General features: G+C 36.4%; 1 protein-coding gene across 26 annotated transcripts in view; it reads right to left on the bottom strand.

Moving 5' to 3' along the window:
• Positions 1-18,164, bottom strand: part of CAMK2D (calcium/calmodulin dependent protein kinase II delta) — a 366,378-nt gene that overhangs the window by 70,594 nt on the left and 277,620 nt on the right. For 20 of the 26 annotated variants that reach the window (XM_073804924.1, XM_073804923.1, XM_073804928.1 and 17 more), the window contains 2 exons: positions 11,049-11,114; positions 7,661-7,733 (listed from right to left, as the gene is read on the bottom strand). In XM_073804924.1, coding sequence (XP_073661025.1) covers positions 7,661-7,733; positions 11,049-11,114 — 139 coding nt within the window. Of the gene's footprint in view, positions 1-6,651; positions 6,734-7,660; positions 7,734-11,048; positions 11,115-18,164 lie in introns of those variants that run through there. The other 6 variants (XM_073804942.1, XM_033856738.2, XM_073804943.1 and 3 more) reach the window with 4 other exon arrangements.

Raw genomic sequence — 18,164 nt, 5'->3', positions numbered from 1 at the left:
GCAGCACAATGATCTAGAAAGAGGGTGAAGGCCTGCATTTATTTCCTGGTCCTGACTGTTATTAACTATGTGGATTTGGGCAATTTAGACTCTTGAAGCTAATTAACTAATTCTTCATCTCACAAATGAACATTATAGATATATATTTTATCGCAAAACAGTATATATAAAATTATAAAATCCCACTGGATTTAATCACAGGGGCTCGTAAGGGACATTATATGCGTTAGTGATTAGCTATTATACTGCAGTGCAGCTGGCCATTTCAATGTGCATAACAATGAATATCTGTAATGAATGCTCATGACTTGAGAAATGTCTGTATTTCTAAATTAAGTGCAATCTATTATGTTAATATTTACACATTGAGATTATCTCTAAATTCTTATAATGCATCACTGTTTAGGTTGGTTTTAAAATAGATTCTACTGACATTCTCACACACAGGTTCCCTCCCCGCCCCATTGCTTCCTAATGATGCAGGATTTTCCACGACATCTGGTCTTAGTGTCAACAACCATTTATAGCATATCAGCTGTAACGAGCAGCAACTGTTTGCAAGTTTTGTTCTGTACTTCCATATGGATACAATGGCAACTACTTCCATTGTGATTTGGGATTTTCTTGAAACTGTCCAAGTATCTCAAAGTACGGAGGCAAGTTGCTGGAATCACTTTCAGAACTGGAAGAGACTTGGGAGATAAAATAATTCAAACCCCTCAGTTTGAGGTAGAGAGGCTCAAAATGATGAAGCAAGGACTTGAGGCCAGATTTCCTGATCCCTTCCTTTTAAAAGACGTGATACTGAGGAAGCTTCTCTGATGGTATAAAAATCATTCATTTTCTTTTATTTTCATTCATTTTCAAAAGGTAGTCTATTCAGCAGATATTTTTAGAAGAATTTAAAGTAGTCAAAAATATTTATTACCCATAATCAAATAAAACAAGGGGAAACATGAAAAAGACATAATTTTGATTTTGCTTCTCAAAAATCTCATAAACACATCATGAGGATTTCTAAATTAGCATGACCTTTATTGAGGAACTGATTCAGCAAAGGCGATGATCATCTTTAACATTAGTCACATTAACATCTTCAACATTAGTGATATCACAGATTTATCTGTGCACATACGTGATTATCTATCTAACCAATGAAACTCAAACATTCGTAAATTATAAGGGTAGTGAAATCATGTGTGCTTTACTTTTTTAAAAAAGCAAAACGTTTTTAATGAATATAATAAAACAGCAAGTTATTAGTTTTATTATTCTATATTATTTGATGCTTACATTCCCTTGGATATTAGCTTTTAAGAAGTAAAATTGTCTTTTAAAATTTCTTTCTTCTATTGGAAAGTCTCAGTATTTCAACATGAAGTTAATCAGTCAGTGCTTTGGTGCGTTTTCAGTCACTTCTCCTTTGCCAAAGAAGGTGTGAACAAAGCTCCTAGAAATCAACTAAATGAAATTTTGCATGAATTGAAAAGCCTGAATATCAGGCTCGCTCATGCGCATGGTGGAGGTCCTTTTGTGCACATGGTACAAGGGACTTTTGCTTTTATTTTCACATGGCATGGATACCTGAATTTATGTACTTAGCACGGGGAACTTCTAGCTGATGCATGCACTGTGAGTTTGTGATGAGGAAGTACTGTTTCTATCGTCATGCATATATGAGCAAGTTCGTAAGAATCACTCAGTATTCCATTCCTGTTTCTTGATCTGCCTCCGCATTAACAGCACACACTATCAAGTAGCTTGAAAGAACCCCAGTGGGACTTCCCCAATTAGCTGTTTCTCCACAGCCTGACATACACCAAGTACTCCATAAAGAAATACTAGAACGACTAAATGAATTATGGGATTTGTCACATGTATATAGTTTGTTTCTAGTATAGCTAGACATACATTATGTACAAGTGATGTGTTCTTTAAACATTTTTTTAAAAAGGTGGTTCTGAGAAAAGTGGAATAATTGTGATTTTATAATTATGCTAAATGTAGAATTCACTGTTTGATATATCTACTACCCATGGTGACAAAGGATTTACTGAATGCTTGTCAGATTCCCAGAAAATGAATTACTTTCTTTTCTGGTCATACATTTGATTTTATTGACATTTCTATGAAAGTGTTAAAAATCCCCCCACATCTCCAGAATTACTATCTTCATTTAAATATCTATATCTATTAACTATCCATTTATCTACCTACCTATCACTCTCATATCCATCTACCCGTCTAATGATTTTTCCATTAAACATTGTTTTTCAGGAGGTAGGCTTTCAGAAAGACAGTATTTTCCACTGAGGCAATTCACTGGTGCTGATTTGTTGCTAAAAGATTCAGTCGTATGTATGAAGCCTCCTATCCAGATAGCTGTTCATGAAGTAGTATAGTAACCATTTCTGATACACTCTGAACTGAAGAAATCTTACTACTTTGTGTGAAATGTTTACTTGAAAAAGCACAGCTATATTAACTGTCTCCTTTGACTTACTTCCTTCTGTCAACTGATTCACAGAAGTTGTATTCTCCCGGTTCTTAAATGAGACAACACAACTGACTTGATATGCCTTTATTTCCTGTGACATCGAAAGTTGTCACTTGTTACTGCAGCCTCTTTTCGACCTAATATATTTTTGCAGTGCTTGTCTGATGTACTTCCTTCTTTCTGGGACACACAGCACAGATACATTTTCCACATATATTTAAGTGATCTTTAATTCACCAGCCTGTACATTCAACACATACAAGGTCTGTTTGTTTTGCTCTGTAATATATGCCCACAGCCCAGACAGGGCCTTGGTAGGTGCTCAAGAAATGTTTGATTAATGTTTGTTCTTCTCTTTTGATACCTGAATTTTTAATCAGCAGAGTTCACAAATATCCAACACCACTCTTCATAAACAATCTATTTATAAGCACTCCAAAGTGACTATCCTGATGTGGCCTAAATTAAATGGGGCAAATCCATTTCGTTCTTCTTGATGCCTCATTTTCCAAAGGCTGTAGACAATGCCACCTTACTGATTTTCTAAATAGGACATCTTTGCTTTTTATACCAGTCTTTTGTCAAATTATGCTGCCCTCCTACTCTACATTAAATCTTAAATATGCCTTATTCTCTTATTCCTAATGAGATGAATTTTATATAGCTATGAAAATCCATAGGTGGGGATTATTTTAATCCCTTGACTCACTAAATTTAGACCCATTTTCCCAAATAATTCTTAATATTGCTAGCAAGATTATTTTACCGTCATTGTTCTGATCTATTCTTTGATCTCTATAATGGTTTTCAATTCAGTTATCTAACTGAATTGAGAAGTGGTAGTGATTAAGCTTGCAGACCCTGGAACCCAACTGCTTGGGCACAAATCCCATCTTACTAGCTGAGTGACCTTGAATAAGTTCTTTTACTCATGGCTGTTAAATCTCCCCTTAGGTAACATGGGGATGGTCATAGTGCCTTCCTCATGAAGTTGTTCTGAAGATTAATATGATGATACAGTACAGGGTATAACAGTAACTGCTTGACAAATGGCAGCTATGGCCATTTTTATTATTTAGGTTCTGCTTTGATTCAAACCCTCTCAAAGACTAGAGTCATATCCCTGAACTATAGTCCTATAATTATGTTAGCACTGCTGTATCTCCCCAATACTGCTTGAATCTACAGCAGTTGGCCTGACACTGAATGCACCTTAGACAAAGGTTGTGGTCCATGTATCCAACGGATACTGCCTGGTGCTGACTGACATGCTTCTGTTATGCCAACATCCCACCACCCTGAACTTTCTCCTGTTGCTGTGCCTGCTGTGCCTTGTCTCTAGGTCTCGGTAAGTTTCCATCTGGTGGATTCTACTGTCTAATAAGCCCCCAAGTGTGGCAGTTATTCAAATATTCAAACCGAGATCTGTATGCTATCACTGTATCAAAGAGGATATGTTTACCCTCTATTTTATTCAACATTAATTAACATACACAACAATCTGTTTTATTCAATGTTGTCCTTTCTATTACAAATGTGCTTTTGGTTGAACTTGATTCATTCCTAAATTAAAGGACTATGCTGCAAGTATTAACTAGGTATAAGGTCTCACATTAGGTACTGTAAAGGAACACAATACGTTAAATAGCTATTATCTTAGGAGGGATTTATAAACAAACTGTACAGTACTCCTATGCTCACAGGTGTCTGTGATAATGATGAAAAATGTAATACTTCCTGTGTTTTTATCTCACTGATACGGACAAGTTAAACTGCATGCCTGTAGTGTACATGAATTAACATACGAATCATGACAGGGAAACAAAAATATATGGCCCAACAGTAGTAAGGGCAATATTTTGATTAAAGCCTGAGAATAGGTTTCGGCAATTGATCTTTTTCGTTTTAATGTATCGGTAAATATGCTATTGCAAGTTGTATACTTATCAGACTATGCATGGCGGATATAAAAGACACAAATCAAAGCCAGTGACTGAGCACACTTAAGGTGTGCATAAGTTGTCTCTCACGCACAAGTTTGGGCCTCTCAGTATATTTATGTCACGGCCTACTGAAACAAGCATGAGAACTAGACTCAACTGAGTGTATCCAAGTCAGCAACTTCACAGAAACTAGGACAATTATAGACATTATAACAAGCTCTATCAGAAATTCATCTCTATCCTCTCCTAAAAACAGGGTAAGAATGGAAAGCAAAAACACTCTTCTCCCTTGCAAGAAATCTGATGGGTGATGCAGCAGGCTGTTTCTTTTAGTAGTAGCCTTGCTGGAAATCACCTGCCTGAGTTTTTAATTAGTGACTTTAGCTCATATGTCAGAAAATATATTTTTCTTCCCCACCCACATCCTAGGCTCACTGCCATCTCTGAGTAAAGTTACAGTCTTTGGGGACTTCCCTGGTGAAAGCCCATGTGCAGCAACGAAGACCCAACTCAGCCATAAATAAATAAATAAAAAGGAAGGAAGGAAGGAAGGAAAGAAGGAAGGGAGGAAGGAAGGGAGGAAGGAAGGGAGTTCCGGTCTCTGAAGAGCTCTGCTGAGTTTGGACACTTACAAAAGTGCAATATCATGACCTCACAAAATATATTTTGAAAGTCATGGAATAGAATTCACATTTTTCATCCTTGGCTTTTAGAGTATACTTATAATTACATAAATGTAGCAAAATGTTTCAAATGATAACTTTATGAAACAGCAAAAATAATGTGTATGTCTACATACGTTCACTTAAAAAGGAAAAGTAGCACTGTGAGTACTACGCAGTAACCAAAAGGGGCACTGTCTTTACATGGCTAGTAAGGAATTTTTGAGGTGATTGCCAAATATATGGGTTTTCAAAGGAACATATTATTTTTCCTTTATCCTGATGGCTAAGTTTGGTGTTAGCAGATGGACACAGTCCTATCTTGGTTCACCAAAAGAACAAGCCATTAACCTACTTTTCCTTTAGACATGCAAAGCTCTCAGACTCAAACTGAAAATCAAAGGAAGATTCTAGAAAACTAAGGCAATGTTTTGCTTAAAAATCACATCTTCAAGTAACTCACTGCGGATCGTTAGAGATATATCCTTGTAGAACATACTAAATGAATGGAAACTTCAGATTTACAATTTACTATAACTAGAGAAGTCTAGAGAAACCAGCCTAGGTCCTCCCACTGAACCCACTACAGTTCAAGACATTCTAAATTATCCTTTGCCACCTTTGTACTAAAGCCTGGAAAAGGCTGAGGTTTCAGATGAAAAACCACAACTATACAGTGCTCACATTTGCTATTTCCCCCACCCAGGAGTTTCTCTCCATTGAAATTTTTAGGCCTTCACTATTTCTCTGAAATTTCATAAGTAAAACTAGAATGCTGAGAGAAGAGGTCAGAAAATTAATAAAAGGATAGTCTTCTCTGAAATATTTAATTTCTAAATGATCTAAACAATTTTCAACCTCAATGGTTATCAGAAGCTGAGTCAAGTCTTAAAAGTATTAGTATCAAATATACTATTTGATAATAAAATTTGTTTTACCCTTTTTCCATCTGTTTTAAAAGGCAATAATATCTTGGCCCCTAGGAATATAAATAAATAAAAACCCAGGGAGCCTCAATGTCCTCAGAATTCCTGGGACTAATGTTAAGGGAAAGAGACTTCAGCACCCAGAATGGGATTCTTTAGCACCAATCACTTGGGCCAAAAATCTACCTAATACATTTATCTCTATTTACTTTATAATTCTGATAACCATTTACATATTACGTAAATATAATATGACTATAAAATCACATGTTTGATCAACAAACATACTATTACGTCCACAGAACAAGTTTAGAAAGAAAGAGATCAGTCCTACTCAAAATCACATTAAATGCTGCATCCATTCTTAGGAAGAAGGAAATATAACCTATTTATTGTTAATGTTAGGCAATGCTTTCTCTCTGGATGAAATGGGATTTATGTAAGTCTCAAGTGTGCATTAGAGAAGAGATGACTGTGGCGAGGGAAAGTGTCTTCGTAATGTGTCGGAATGAGTCCACACAACTTTACTGCTCATATTTTTGCCTTTACAGGTATAACTGCAGCTGAACAGTCGTTAGGAATTGTGTGGTGGTTTGTCTTCTCCAAGGGCATTCATTACTCACCTTCAGGTCCCGATGGACTACGCCCATCTGATGGCAGTGTAGCACAGCCTCCAGGATCTGCTGAATGCAATGACTGCATGCAAACACCAGGGGGCGTGTGTTAGTTCCAAGCTTACACTCACTGTCTGTATAGCCTCAGAGAGACTGGGTTAAAGTGCAAAACTAGCAGACAACTGGGGTTGTATTTTAAACATCTTCAGTAATGTAAACATGCTCAAGAAGAGTGACTACTACCTCAGAACAATCAGGATCTTGCCAGATGTGAGCCAAAATGTGGGTCCACTTGTTCTAGAAAAATCCATCTTAAAAATATTTAATTCAGGAGCTCATTTCCTGGTTATAAATCCTCACAGGAAATGAACTGGAACACAACTATTATTTTTATAGCTTTTGTGCTCCACCTCCACCTCACACAAAAAAAGCTGTTTCCCTCTTCTCTCCCATTTTTCTAGTATCATTCCAAAGCTGTCACATTAGCAGTCAAGGCACTATTAAGGTTAAATTAGGATACGTAATGAATTTTTGATAAATCATTAACTTCGCATGCTTTAATTTAGCTGGCAATTATCATCTCTTGCCTGAGGGTTCATCAGACTCAAATGGAGCAATGTGTAACCAGTTGTTCTGCTACAGCAACCCATGGTCTCAGAACAGAAGTGGTGTTTAAATCTACAGGCGGACATACATCACAGGCCAAGTTTATCTCCAGGCAAGTGCTGGTCATCTCAGGAAAGCCTGCCCCCAAACTGCCTCTGGTGGTTTACTCCTCGGAAACGTAACAGGTGTTCTCAATACTGTCCCTCCCTTTTTGCTATGATGTATATTTAGCCTGTAGATGAGCAAACTGAAAGAGCCATCATGCATTATCATTTCATCATTTAGTCATTTTAGGGAAAAGTTGGGAAAGGCAAGGGAACCATTTTAAATACCCACCCTCTGCCCTTTCCCCAGAAAAAAAAACCAAAAAAAAACTTCCTTTGATTCAGATTTATGGACTCCATATACTGACCTTCAGGTCCCTGTGAACTATGCCATTTAGGTGACAATGATTTACACTTTCTAGAATCTGCTGTATACAATGACTGTAAAGATACAAGGGCAGAATGGAAGGGAGAACATTTTAAAGGCACATAGTCACATTGAATACAAAATAAAATGAAAGTTTGAACGAAACAAACAACAAACAAAAATTATATTTTTCACATTTTTTTAGCTTTACACTGGAATTAAATAATGCTGAATAAAGCTAATTCTGGTTCTAACAAAAATGACATCCAACATAGAATTTGTGACATATTCAGACAAAACAATTTGAGCTGTGTGTGGTTTTCATTGCAACTCCATAAATTAAATCATTTGTATACAGAACTCAGTATTTCCATATTCAGGGAGAAAATTTTATAAATAATTCCCACAATGTTCTGGGAAAATTCTTCAGTGAAATAAAATTTATGGGTATTTCTCATACACATCTAAACTGTTTAAAATCTGAGGTCACAATTAAACATAGGTGTTGAAACAAGAGGGTAAACACAGATGAAGTGGCAGGTGAAACAAAGGTCAAAAAAAATGGAGGGAGACATTTACCATTTTGACTTAGAAATGGTGCTGCTTGTATAATATATTAATAGGAAAACTAACGCACGTCTCCAATAACAGGGAGAATTTAAAGTAAACCCATGGCATAAAACAAACTCCTCTTCAGTATAGTCATACTCTGGGGAAGGGCTAAGAACTTACAAAAAATAAATAAAATTTAAAATCCCCTGGAGCACTGGTGGTTGTTAGACACATTTTCATACACCCCAGTGAAGGAAAACTTATGCTTATTACTATGTTAAAATGCACAACTTATGCTATTCTTATTAAAGGCTCACTGATGTCAAATAGACGCTAATTAAATTCTATGGTAGACGTCATCGATGGGCACCTATAAGGTCCCCTGAGCTGTCATATGACATACAGTAATGTAGAACATATCACACTGATGAATTCTGTACAAGTTCACTATGCGATTCAAATGCAGGTATATATAGACATTCATTCATTCTACATTCATTCATATAAGGATTAAGCAAATACTTTAATGAGGATATTTTCAATCATTTAATGTACAAAATACTACTACTCCAAAGTAAATTCTTGAATTAAAAGAAAGTAATCACCATCTGATTTATTACAACATGTCACAAAATTGATCATGATTGTGATTTTCTAGCTCTAACTTGATTAAGTGTACCACTAAAACAGCTTCATATTGGTTGTTTTTGACTATACAGCTTATTGGAGTGTCGGTAATTATCTGTTATCATATGACTCTTTTGCCTTCTACAATAATGTTCACTTTATACTACTTTTTAGGAATACTTCACTCTCTCATCTCAAACCACTGGTATAAGTTATTGGGCTTAATGAATAACAGAAAATAAAGAAGTAAACAAGAATTCATATTAAATAAAGTTCACCATATGTTACCAGTGAGAATTAATTCAATTCTTAACTTCTTGAGGACTAGTGCTAAACAGATTTTTACAAATTATTTGCTCTTTATGCTTGTAGTTGAGAAGAGAATGTTTCTTCTCCTTGATTATGTGGGGGACCTATCCTAAAATGTATCCCATAGTACATTCCAAAATTTAATATAAGCATGCATATGAAATTATCCAACCAACCAAGGGTCTATCCTGTTATCTGTAGGGCTGCTCGATAGTGAAAACGGTCTCTAGATTAATTTCAACCAATATTTTGAAACACAAGAACAACCTGTTTAACATAACTTTGAAAAGCAAAATAAAGGAAATTCCCTCACTTTTTTTATTACCTTGATTAAAAAGATTACTCTTTTGGAAAGCGGGCAAATAGCTACTTCCAAGGCTATTCTGAAGCCCTTTTCAGAGGCCTAATGTGAGGAACTGGCTTAAACTGAACAAGCGATGATTCACTCATTATAGTATAAGTGACATGGAACTTTCTATTTGACTTTGGCAGGAAAAATTCCATTAAAAAATTAGAGTGTAGTCATGTGCAGAGAAGATTCACAAAATGTCATAAACAGTAGCATTAAACCAAAAAGATTAATCAGAAATTTAGAAGTGAGCCTGTATATACATGTGCTACTTTGGAGGGTTGGGGAACCTTCTATCGGCTGACTATCTGCTGAGGGCCAGGCTACAGGGGGATGAGCAGCCTTAGGAAGCTCTGAAAGCATTAGATAGAGAACCAGCAGGCACAGACCATCAGTAACTGAATATATATAAAACATCTCACTTATATTGCTAATAATGAGCCAAGCACTCACGGCCAGATTTTTCAAAATGAGTACCAACTGCAGAATATATGTAAGAGATGCCAAGGAAATTAACACCATACAGTCTAAGTAATGTCTGAGCAAGTAGATTAGTGTTACTTTACTCCAAAAATATTGCCTAGGAAGTCTCAAATTAGACAAAATGTTAGCCATTTTTAACTTCTGTAAAAATGTTGCCAATTAACAAGATTGGGAAATCCTCTTGAATCCTCTGAAGTACCTGAATAAATATTTTTCAAGTGAGAGTTCCAAGGACATTAATGGAATTTCCAAAGCATTAAACAGCTCATAGTGCCTGAAGGAGACCACTGGGCCTTTTGGAGTCTGTTTCTTTTTATGGCCTCTGATTAGACATGGGCTGTTCATGGAACTTCTGTGATGATGGAAATGCTTTATATCTGCTATATCCAGTCGGTTGCCACTAGCCACTCGTGCAATTAAGCACTTGAAATGGGGCTAGTGCAACTGAGGAAGTGAACTTTTTATTTAATTTTAATTAATTGAAATTGAAATTAAGAGTCATATGTATAAACAACAAGGTCCTACTATATAGCACATGGAACTATATTCAATATCCTATAATAAACCATAGCAGAAAAGAATAAGGAAAAGTATGTATGTATAGCTGACTCACTTTGCTGTACAACAGAAATTAATACAACATTGTAACATAGTATCAACTATACTTCAATAAAATAAATTTTAAAAAAAAGTCATGTGTGACTAGTGGCTACCATACTGGGCAGCCTAGCATCTAGAGAGCTCATAACTTTGATAAAAAAGTATATTTCTTTATTAGAAGTCATTCCAGTTAGGCTTTTTTTAAAAATAAAATATGTATTCTAACTATAGATACTAGATAAAAATAAAGTTTAGTCCAGATTCATAGTTGTTTTTTTTTCTTCAAAGAATCATCTTGGAAATCCTTAAGAGAGAAATATCAATTAAGAGGGTCTCATCAAGAAAAGTCCAAGATGGTATTATAAAAGTCTCATAATCTTAAGCATCATAATATATTTGTAGAGAGATATACTGAACAAGTGTCATCTGAGTGCTGAGTCCTGTATCTTGCCCAGGGCAAGTCACTTACCTGGCGTCGGCTTCACTGTAATATTCTCTCGCCACTATGTCTTCGAACAGTTCACCTCCAGTAACTCTGTGAAGACAAACAAGATATTCACATTAAAAAAGAAGAAAAAACTAGGCATCAATAGATTTGCACCAGTGTTCATATGAAATATACGCTTTCAGATTATTTTAAAAATTATTATCAAAACAGAAAGCATATTAAAACATTATAAGACTCCATAATGTTCAATTTATATTAATCTAAACATTTCCATCTTTTCTGTTTGCCTTTGCATCACTAGATCCCGAGGATACAACTTTCTGTATACCATAAATATACTCAGACATATCTTATAGAAAATGGTTTCTATGAAACTCTTCAATTCTCTAAATATTAACTGAGGTCTGACAAAGTGTGTGGAACCATTTAGGAACATTTTCTGAACAAAAAGAGAGGATAACACATCATGGGTGTAGAGTGTGAGTTTGCAGGCTGTATTTCTCTGGAGGGGCTCGTTTTTTAAACTGCAATGAACATGCCTTTATGGGCTAGAGGTGGCCTTCCAAAATACATACCACTTTGGGGCTGAGTGCTTGATTTTCCTTGTAAAGCAATTTCCTTTATGTTCCATGTCTTTGCCGGTAAAGTAAGGCTCAGGTTTTGGCAGTGCCTGAGAGGCAGCAGTGACCCCTTGCCAGCTAGGAAGGAGCCATATCTGTCTGCCCTTCTTAATAAAGTGAAGACTTCCCCACAACTCAGCAACTAGGTTTGGTTACTCCAGGAAGTTCATTCAGACCGTGGACTTCGAGGTTCTCTAAATAAGGAGATGTAACTATCTCTGGGATTAATTTCTTCTTCAGGTCCAATAGATTACTGCTTTGGGGCTACAATTCCCTAACCACTGATTCTCTGGCTTAGGCTTTTCTTCTCCCTGCTTAAAAAATGACTTTTTAAATTTTAAAAAGTCATGTAATTTTGTGGTAAAATTTTAAAATATGGAAATGTACCAAGTCCTCCCCTATCTCTTAATCCCAATTCCACTCCGGGGAATAAATCGATTTTAACTTTATGCGTGTCCTTTCAACTTTTTGTGTATCTTTTAACATTTATACTTTTCCCTTTGCAAACACACACAAAGAAACACTTTTCTCACTAAAGTGCGATTGTGCAATATACAACAATTAGGCTAATCGTGTTTTTCATTTTACATTAAATCATGGGCACTGTTTCATGTCAGAAGCATTTTTTTCCCTATTTAAAATAAGTAGTGTGTATGCGTGTGTGCACGTACATCTTTGAGAGTATTATTAGAAGATAAATTCTTAAAAGTAAAATTACTGGGTCAAAGAGTATCCACATTTAAAATTTTGTTGGGAAGACAAGGAAAATTACCTTCCAAAATGGTGGTACCTCCAACATTTTGAAAGTACCGACAGGCCCACATCATTACTAATAATGGTTATTGTCAATAAATGAAAATGCCTATCTAATTGGAAAAAAGTTAGCTCATGTTAATACGAATTTGAGTATTAACGAAATGAATCATTTTCTTATGTATTTATCAGTCATTCCTTCCTCTGTTATGATCTGACTTGATTTTAAAAGAAACTTTCAGCTTTGGAGTTTAATCTCATAAGAGCTAACATTTGTTGAGCGCTTTCCATGTGACACACAGTGTGCTAAGCTTTATGTTAACTGATAAATTCTAATAATTTAGGATGGTTTTACCACTAGCCCAGTGTATTGATGAGAAAATGGAAGTACAGAGAAGTTAAGTAACTTGCCCAGTTTTACACAGCCTTGAGTGGCATAGGCGGGCCATCCACACCACAGCCCATACTTTCGATCACTACACAGTACAGCCTTTTCAATAATTACACTGTCCATTTTTCTAGAGATTTAGAAGGTATGAGTCATTTGGTCAAGCATCAAGTGAAGGTATAAAACTTGCTGTATGTACATTAGAGAGTGTGAGATAAAATTAATCTAAGATAGTTTTTTGTTGTTCTTGTTTTTTACTTTAATAAGTTCTGAAATATCATCGAACGATAACATGTTCCAGGGATCACCAGTTATTACTCTTGTCTGTATTTTCCTCTCCTAAATGAAAAGATGTGATACTATAAACTGTAAACTTGTCTGAAAGTTTACCCAACTTTCCCCCATCTCCACTGCATTCTGGATATTTGTAAGTCCTTTAATGTTGAAGTTACTATTTTCAATTCTATTACTTTTACATATAAAATAAAATGGACATCTAAAATGATTATTTAAAGCTTCATATGGGCTTGTTATGAAAACTATGGTTATGTGTACATGTAATTTCATTTATTGGCACAGCTAAGTTTTTCTCCCAATTAGAATCTATGATATTAACACAATCATACAGTGTGCCCTAGACAAATTATGATACAAAGTAATTAAATATTAGACAGAAAGAACTTCCAACAAATCTATTACTGTCTCCATAACGATGATAACAGTTTTGTGGGATTTCTTCCTTTGAACGTGACCAACGTAGATATGATATATATTCATATTTATCTTTGTTTCTGACCACAGGTAGCAAGAAAATCTGTATATATTACAAACAATTTTGGATTGTTAAAGTGTTTAACAAATATTGATTAAAAAGTCCATTTTCACTAATAAAATTGCTACTGCATACACAGTAGCTTCTTAAATATATTATATACTCCATGCGAATCGTCAGATCCTAAATCGCTAGGATCAGGACTTACGGACCTCTGTTACCTTAGCACTGAACCCAGCAACTAACACATAACATTTGTTCAATTAATGAGTACTGAAATAATGATTAAATGAATTAACCAAGTCAGAAAATCATGCTACCCATCTACTATAAGTTTAGGGTTTACATGTGCTTAAAAAGAAAAAGGAAAACACTAAAATTTAGCCATACGTGACAACAGGTTTTATTTCTTAAGGGGTTTGTATCTAAAGAAGAATACTGAGAAGTCAGGTGTAACTATTAAACAAATTTAAGGGTAGAGAGAGCTTTATGTAGAGTTGGAGATTATGTAGTCAACTGTCTCTGACGGTACTCTTTCTCATTTTCTAGCATTCAGTTTTCTCATTATTTAAAAATATCCTTGTGCAAATGAAGCCGTTTTGTCATTTTTGCTATATGTATGATAAACGTCTGAGAAGGAAAAAATGGAGTTCTAATAGAACACACTGCCTTAAAGAGAAGCTTGAATTTTCTAACTTTAACACATTTCTATACTCACATGATTGTTTAATGGAGCACAAAATTAAGCAGCAGTTATTACAGATTTTGGAAAATTTTTAGTATGCTATGTGAAGTTTCACACAGTCACAAATTAAATCAGTCTCATGAATAAACTTAGATTAATTAATTAGAGATTTTGCGAATAAAGTGGTGTCAGGGATCTGGATGATATGAGGCATATCAATTATATATTTGAAGCATTAATTATCATTTATGAACCTCTATAACCTTAGAGCTTACAGGAAATAAACAATAACTCTAGAACTATGAAAAGATGAGACTATATATCAAAAAAATTTTTGTTGTTGCTGTTATTTATGGGAATGCTGATTCATTTTGTGCTATTCAGTAAGAATGAATTATTCATGCTCCTTGTATATATATTTGTGAATTATATCAGAAATAGTTGAAAGTAGTTTCACCTTGAATAAAACATTTATAAAATTTTGAGGATTACAGTTTTGCCTATGACACTGAGAGCAGCTGCTAGCATCCAAGATGTCAAAGATTGGAGTTTGGAAGAGAAAATGGTTCCACGTTAACTCAAGAACCAGCACTGATGTAGAGATTAGAGCATGCCCAAGGTAGTGGGGCAAAACCCATGAACCTCAAGCTGTAGCCACATTGGAAAACAGGAACCCAGAGCAGGGCCAGGAGTGTCTCCGAGAAAAAGAAGTAATTCCCCCTGGAACTCCAAGTATAAAGCTGAAGAACAAACCCAATGAGCAGAGGCCACCGGACCTGAAATCCAAGGCTCTGAACAGAGACAGCAGAAGTCATGTTAGCAAAGAATCACCATAGTCAAATTTTTTGTTTGTTTGTCCAAAAACATTTCATATGCTGACTTGCATTTGGGTAACGGGTGTGTCTTCCAGTGACCTCCCAGGCAGAAGCTGTGAGTGGTGACGTGTTCACCTGTGCTACCTGCATGGTGCCCGGCACACTGCCTTCCATATTGTTGAACGATAATGGCAAGTATCCATTGGGAGCTCACCATGTGCCAAGCCCAAGCACTGTTCTAAGTCCCTACGGGTTGTAACGCAACAACCTCATGAGGTAGATACTAGAGCTATCATTTCCGTTTTATACACAAGGACACTGAATTAGTGGAGGTTAAGGACTTTTCCCAAGAACACACAACACAAGAAAGAAAGGGTTTGTTTATTCCCATTGTGCTACCCTAATTGTTTCCCCTTGGACACAAGCTGGAGAGCAGGAGAAGAGCAGGTCAAAGATCTCTGGAGAGCCCAAAGGGTCATGTGAAAAGACTGGGAAGAACAGTGACATAAAGGCACTCCCACTTATATCCCCTTTAATTCTTAGATTAAAGTAAGACCAACTGCTGGTGAGGGCTGGTCAGAGTGAAGCTGATCACGGTTCATTAACAGGAGTGTTACTGGTCTTCCTGGCCAGACAATCCTTCACCAAGTGGGATGGTCCCTTGAATAGGCAAGACTGTCGGCACCAGGCCCCACAATAGGTGCCAGTAGCACTACCTTGTCAATCCCACTATTCCCAGTCACCCCAAGGTCCCCCTAGTGTCCCTGATGAGAACCACTGAGCTAAGGGAACAGTCTATGGAGATACAATTGAAAAGTCAGGCCTTCTAAGCACCACCTTCTAACATATATAGTCAACCAAGCCAAACTCTGTGCAGACATCTATGATGGAACATTGTATCTTCAGTACTTTATAGCATGTCTGACAGATAGAAAGAGCTTAATAAATCTTTATTGAGTAGATAAATTATCAAATAATTAAATGGATGAATGAAACCAGTCCACAATTTTATGGTTTAACCCATATTTAAGCTAGAAACTGAGGGTAAAGAGGCCCAACTACCTTTCATATTATTTATCTACCAATCTCTAGACAAATCCTGCTGACTTTATCTCCAAAATGGATCTGAAATCAGTACTTCTTTCCATCTCCACTCTAATGTCACCAGTCCAAGTCATCACTGTCTGTCACCTGCACTACTGCAATGGCCTCCTCATTGGTACCATCTCCTCTCTTGCCCCTCTGCCATCAATTCCCCAGACAGTAGCTTTAAGTGTACATCAAATCTTGTCTCATGGCTACATGAAGCTCTTAAATGCCTGTGCACTGCTTTTCCAGGCAAAATCCTTACATGACCTGCATGTCTCCTGACCCTCCTTGCTGCCTCTCTCCATCCTGCTCCAACCACAGCAGCCTTTCTCAAGTTCCTCAAGTGCACCAAGCTCCTTCCCATCCCCAGTCCTTTTCATGTGCTGATCTCTCTTCCAGAACATTCCCAACGTCTTTACCTTTACTATTTGGTGAGTAAATCCCTCTTATCCTTCAAAACTTGGTTTAAATTTTATATCCTCAGACCCCCTACTCATCTAAGTTATCTTACCCCCTTAGAACCCTGTATTATACTCCATAACACTTATCACCATTATAATCACGTATTTCTTTGTGTACACATTTGTTTAATGTTTGTCTTTCTACCTGTATGGTTGCTCTGGGAGGGTAAAATCTGTTCCTGCTTCTTCACTATAAAATATCAAGTGATGACACATAGTGCCTGTGACAAGCTCAATAAATGCTCATTAAGTGAATGATCCCAGGGTTTTATATTTCACAGAGAGCAGACGTGTGGGGTGATCACATATCAAGGCCATAATGTTGATGCTCCTGACACCATATCACTTACCATTATATTTTATAAGAAAGCAGGTATCTCTCAGGCAGTTTTCCCCTGGAATTCATATATTTCAGTTTTGGATCTTATAGTATCTTTCCCATAAGACGGAGTTTGTCTGTGAACTAATCATGTCTGATCACAAATGCAGGACGTACTTGTTGAATTCATTATAAAGGCACATACTTGGATCAGAGATTGAGAAGGGAATAAAAACATGGTGTTTTGAGGGCAAACAGCAGAAGCAAGAACTACAATCCTGCAGCCTGTGGAACAAAAAACACATTCACAGAAAGACAGATAAGATGCAAAGGCAGAGGGCTAGGTACCAGAGGAAGGAACAAGATAGAACCTCAGAAAAACAACTGAAAGAAATGGAGCTAGGCAATCTTCCAGAAAAAGAATTCAGAATAATGATAGTGAAGATGATCCAGGACCTTGGAAAAAGAATGGAGGCAAAGATTGAGAAGATGCAAGAAGTGTTTAACAAAGACACAGAAGAATTAAAGAACAAACACCTAGAAGAATTAAAGAACAAACAAACAGAGATGAACAATACAATAAATGAAATGAAAAATACACTAGAAGGAATCAATAGCAGAATAACTGAGGCAGAAGAATGGATAAGTGACCTGGAAGACAGAATGGTGGAATTCACTGCTGCAGAACAGAATAAAGAAAAAAGAATGAAAAGAAATGAAGACAGCCTAAGAGACCTCTGGGACAACATTAAACGCAACAACATTCATATTATAGGGGTCCCAGAAGGAGAAGAGAGAGAGAAAGGACCAGAGAAAATATTTGAAGAGATTAGAGTCGAAAACTTCCCTAACATGGGAAAGGAAATAGCCACCCAAGTCCAGGAAGCACAGAGAGTCCCAGGCAGGATAAACCCAAGGAGAAACAGGCCGAGATATATAGTAATCAAATTGACAAAAATTAAAGACAAAGAAAAATTATTGAAAGCAACAAGGGAAAAATGACAAATCACATACAAGGGAACTCCCATAAGGTTAACAGCTGATTTCTCAGCAGAAACTCTACAAGCCAGAAGGGAGTGGCATGATATATTTAAAGTGATGAAAGGGAAGAACCTACAACCAAGATTACTCTATGAGTAATGAGATACAGCAAGGATCTCATTCAGATCTGACAGAGAAATGAAAGGTGTTACAGACAAGCAAAAGCTAAGAGAATTCAGCACCACCAAACCAGC

Source organism: Tursiops truncatus, chromosome 5 (genome assembly GCF_011762595.2).
Source record: "Tursiops truncatus isolate mTurTru1 chromosome 5, mTurTru1.mat.Y, whole genome shotgun sequence".
NCBI lineage: Eukaryota > Metazoa > Chordata > Mammalia > Artiodactyla > Delphinidae > Tursiops > Tursiops truncatus.
This window is presented reverse-complemented; position numbering and strand designations above follow the sequence as displayed.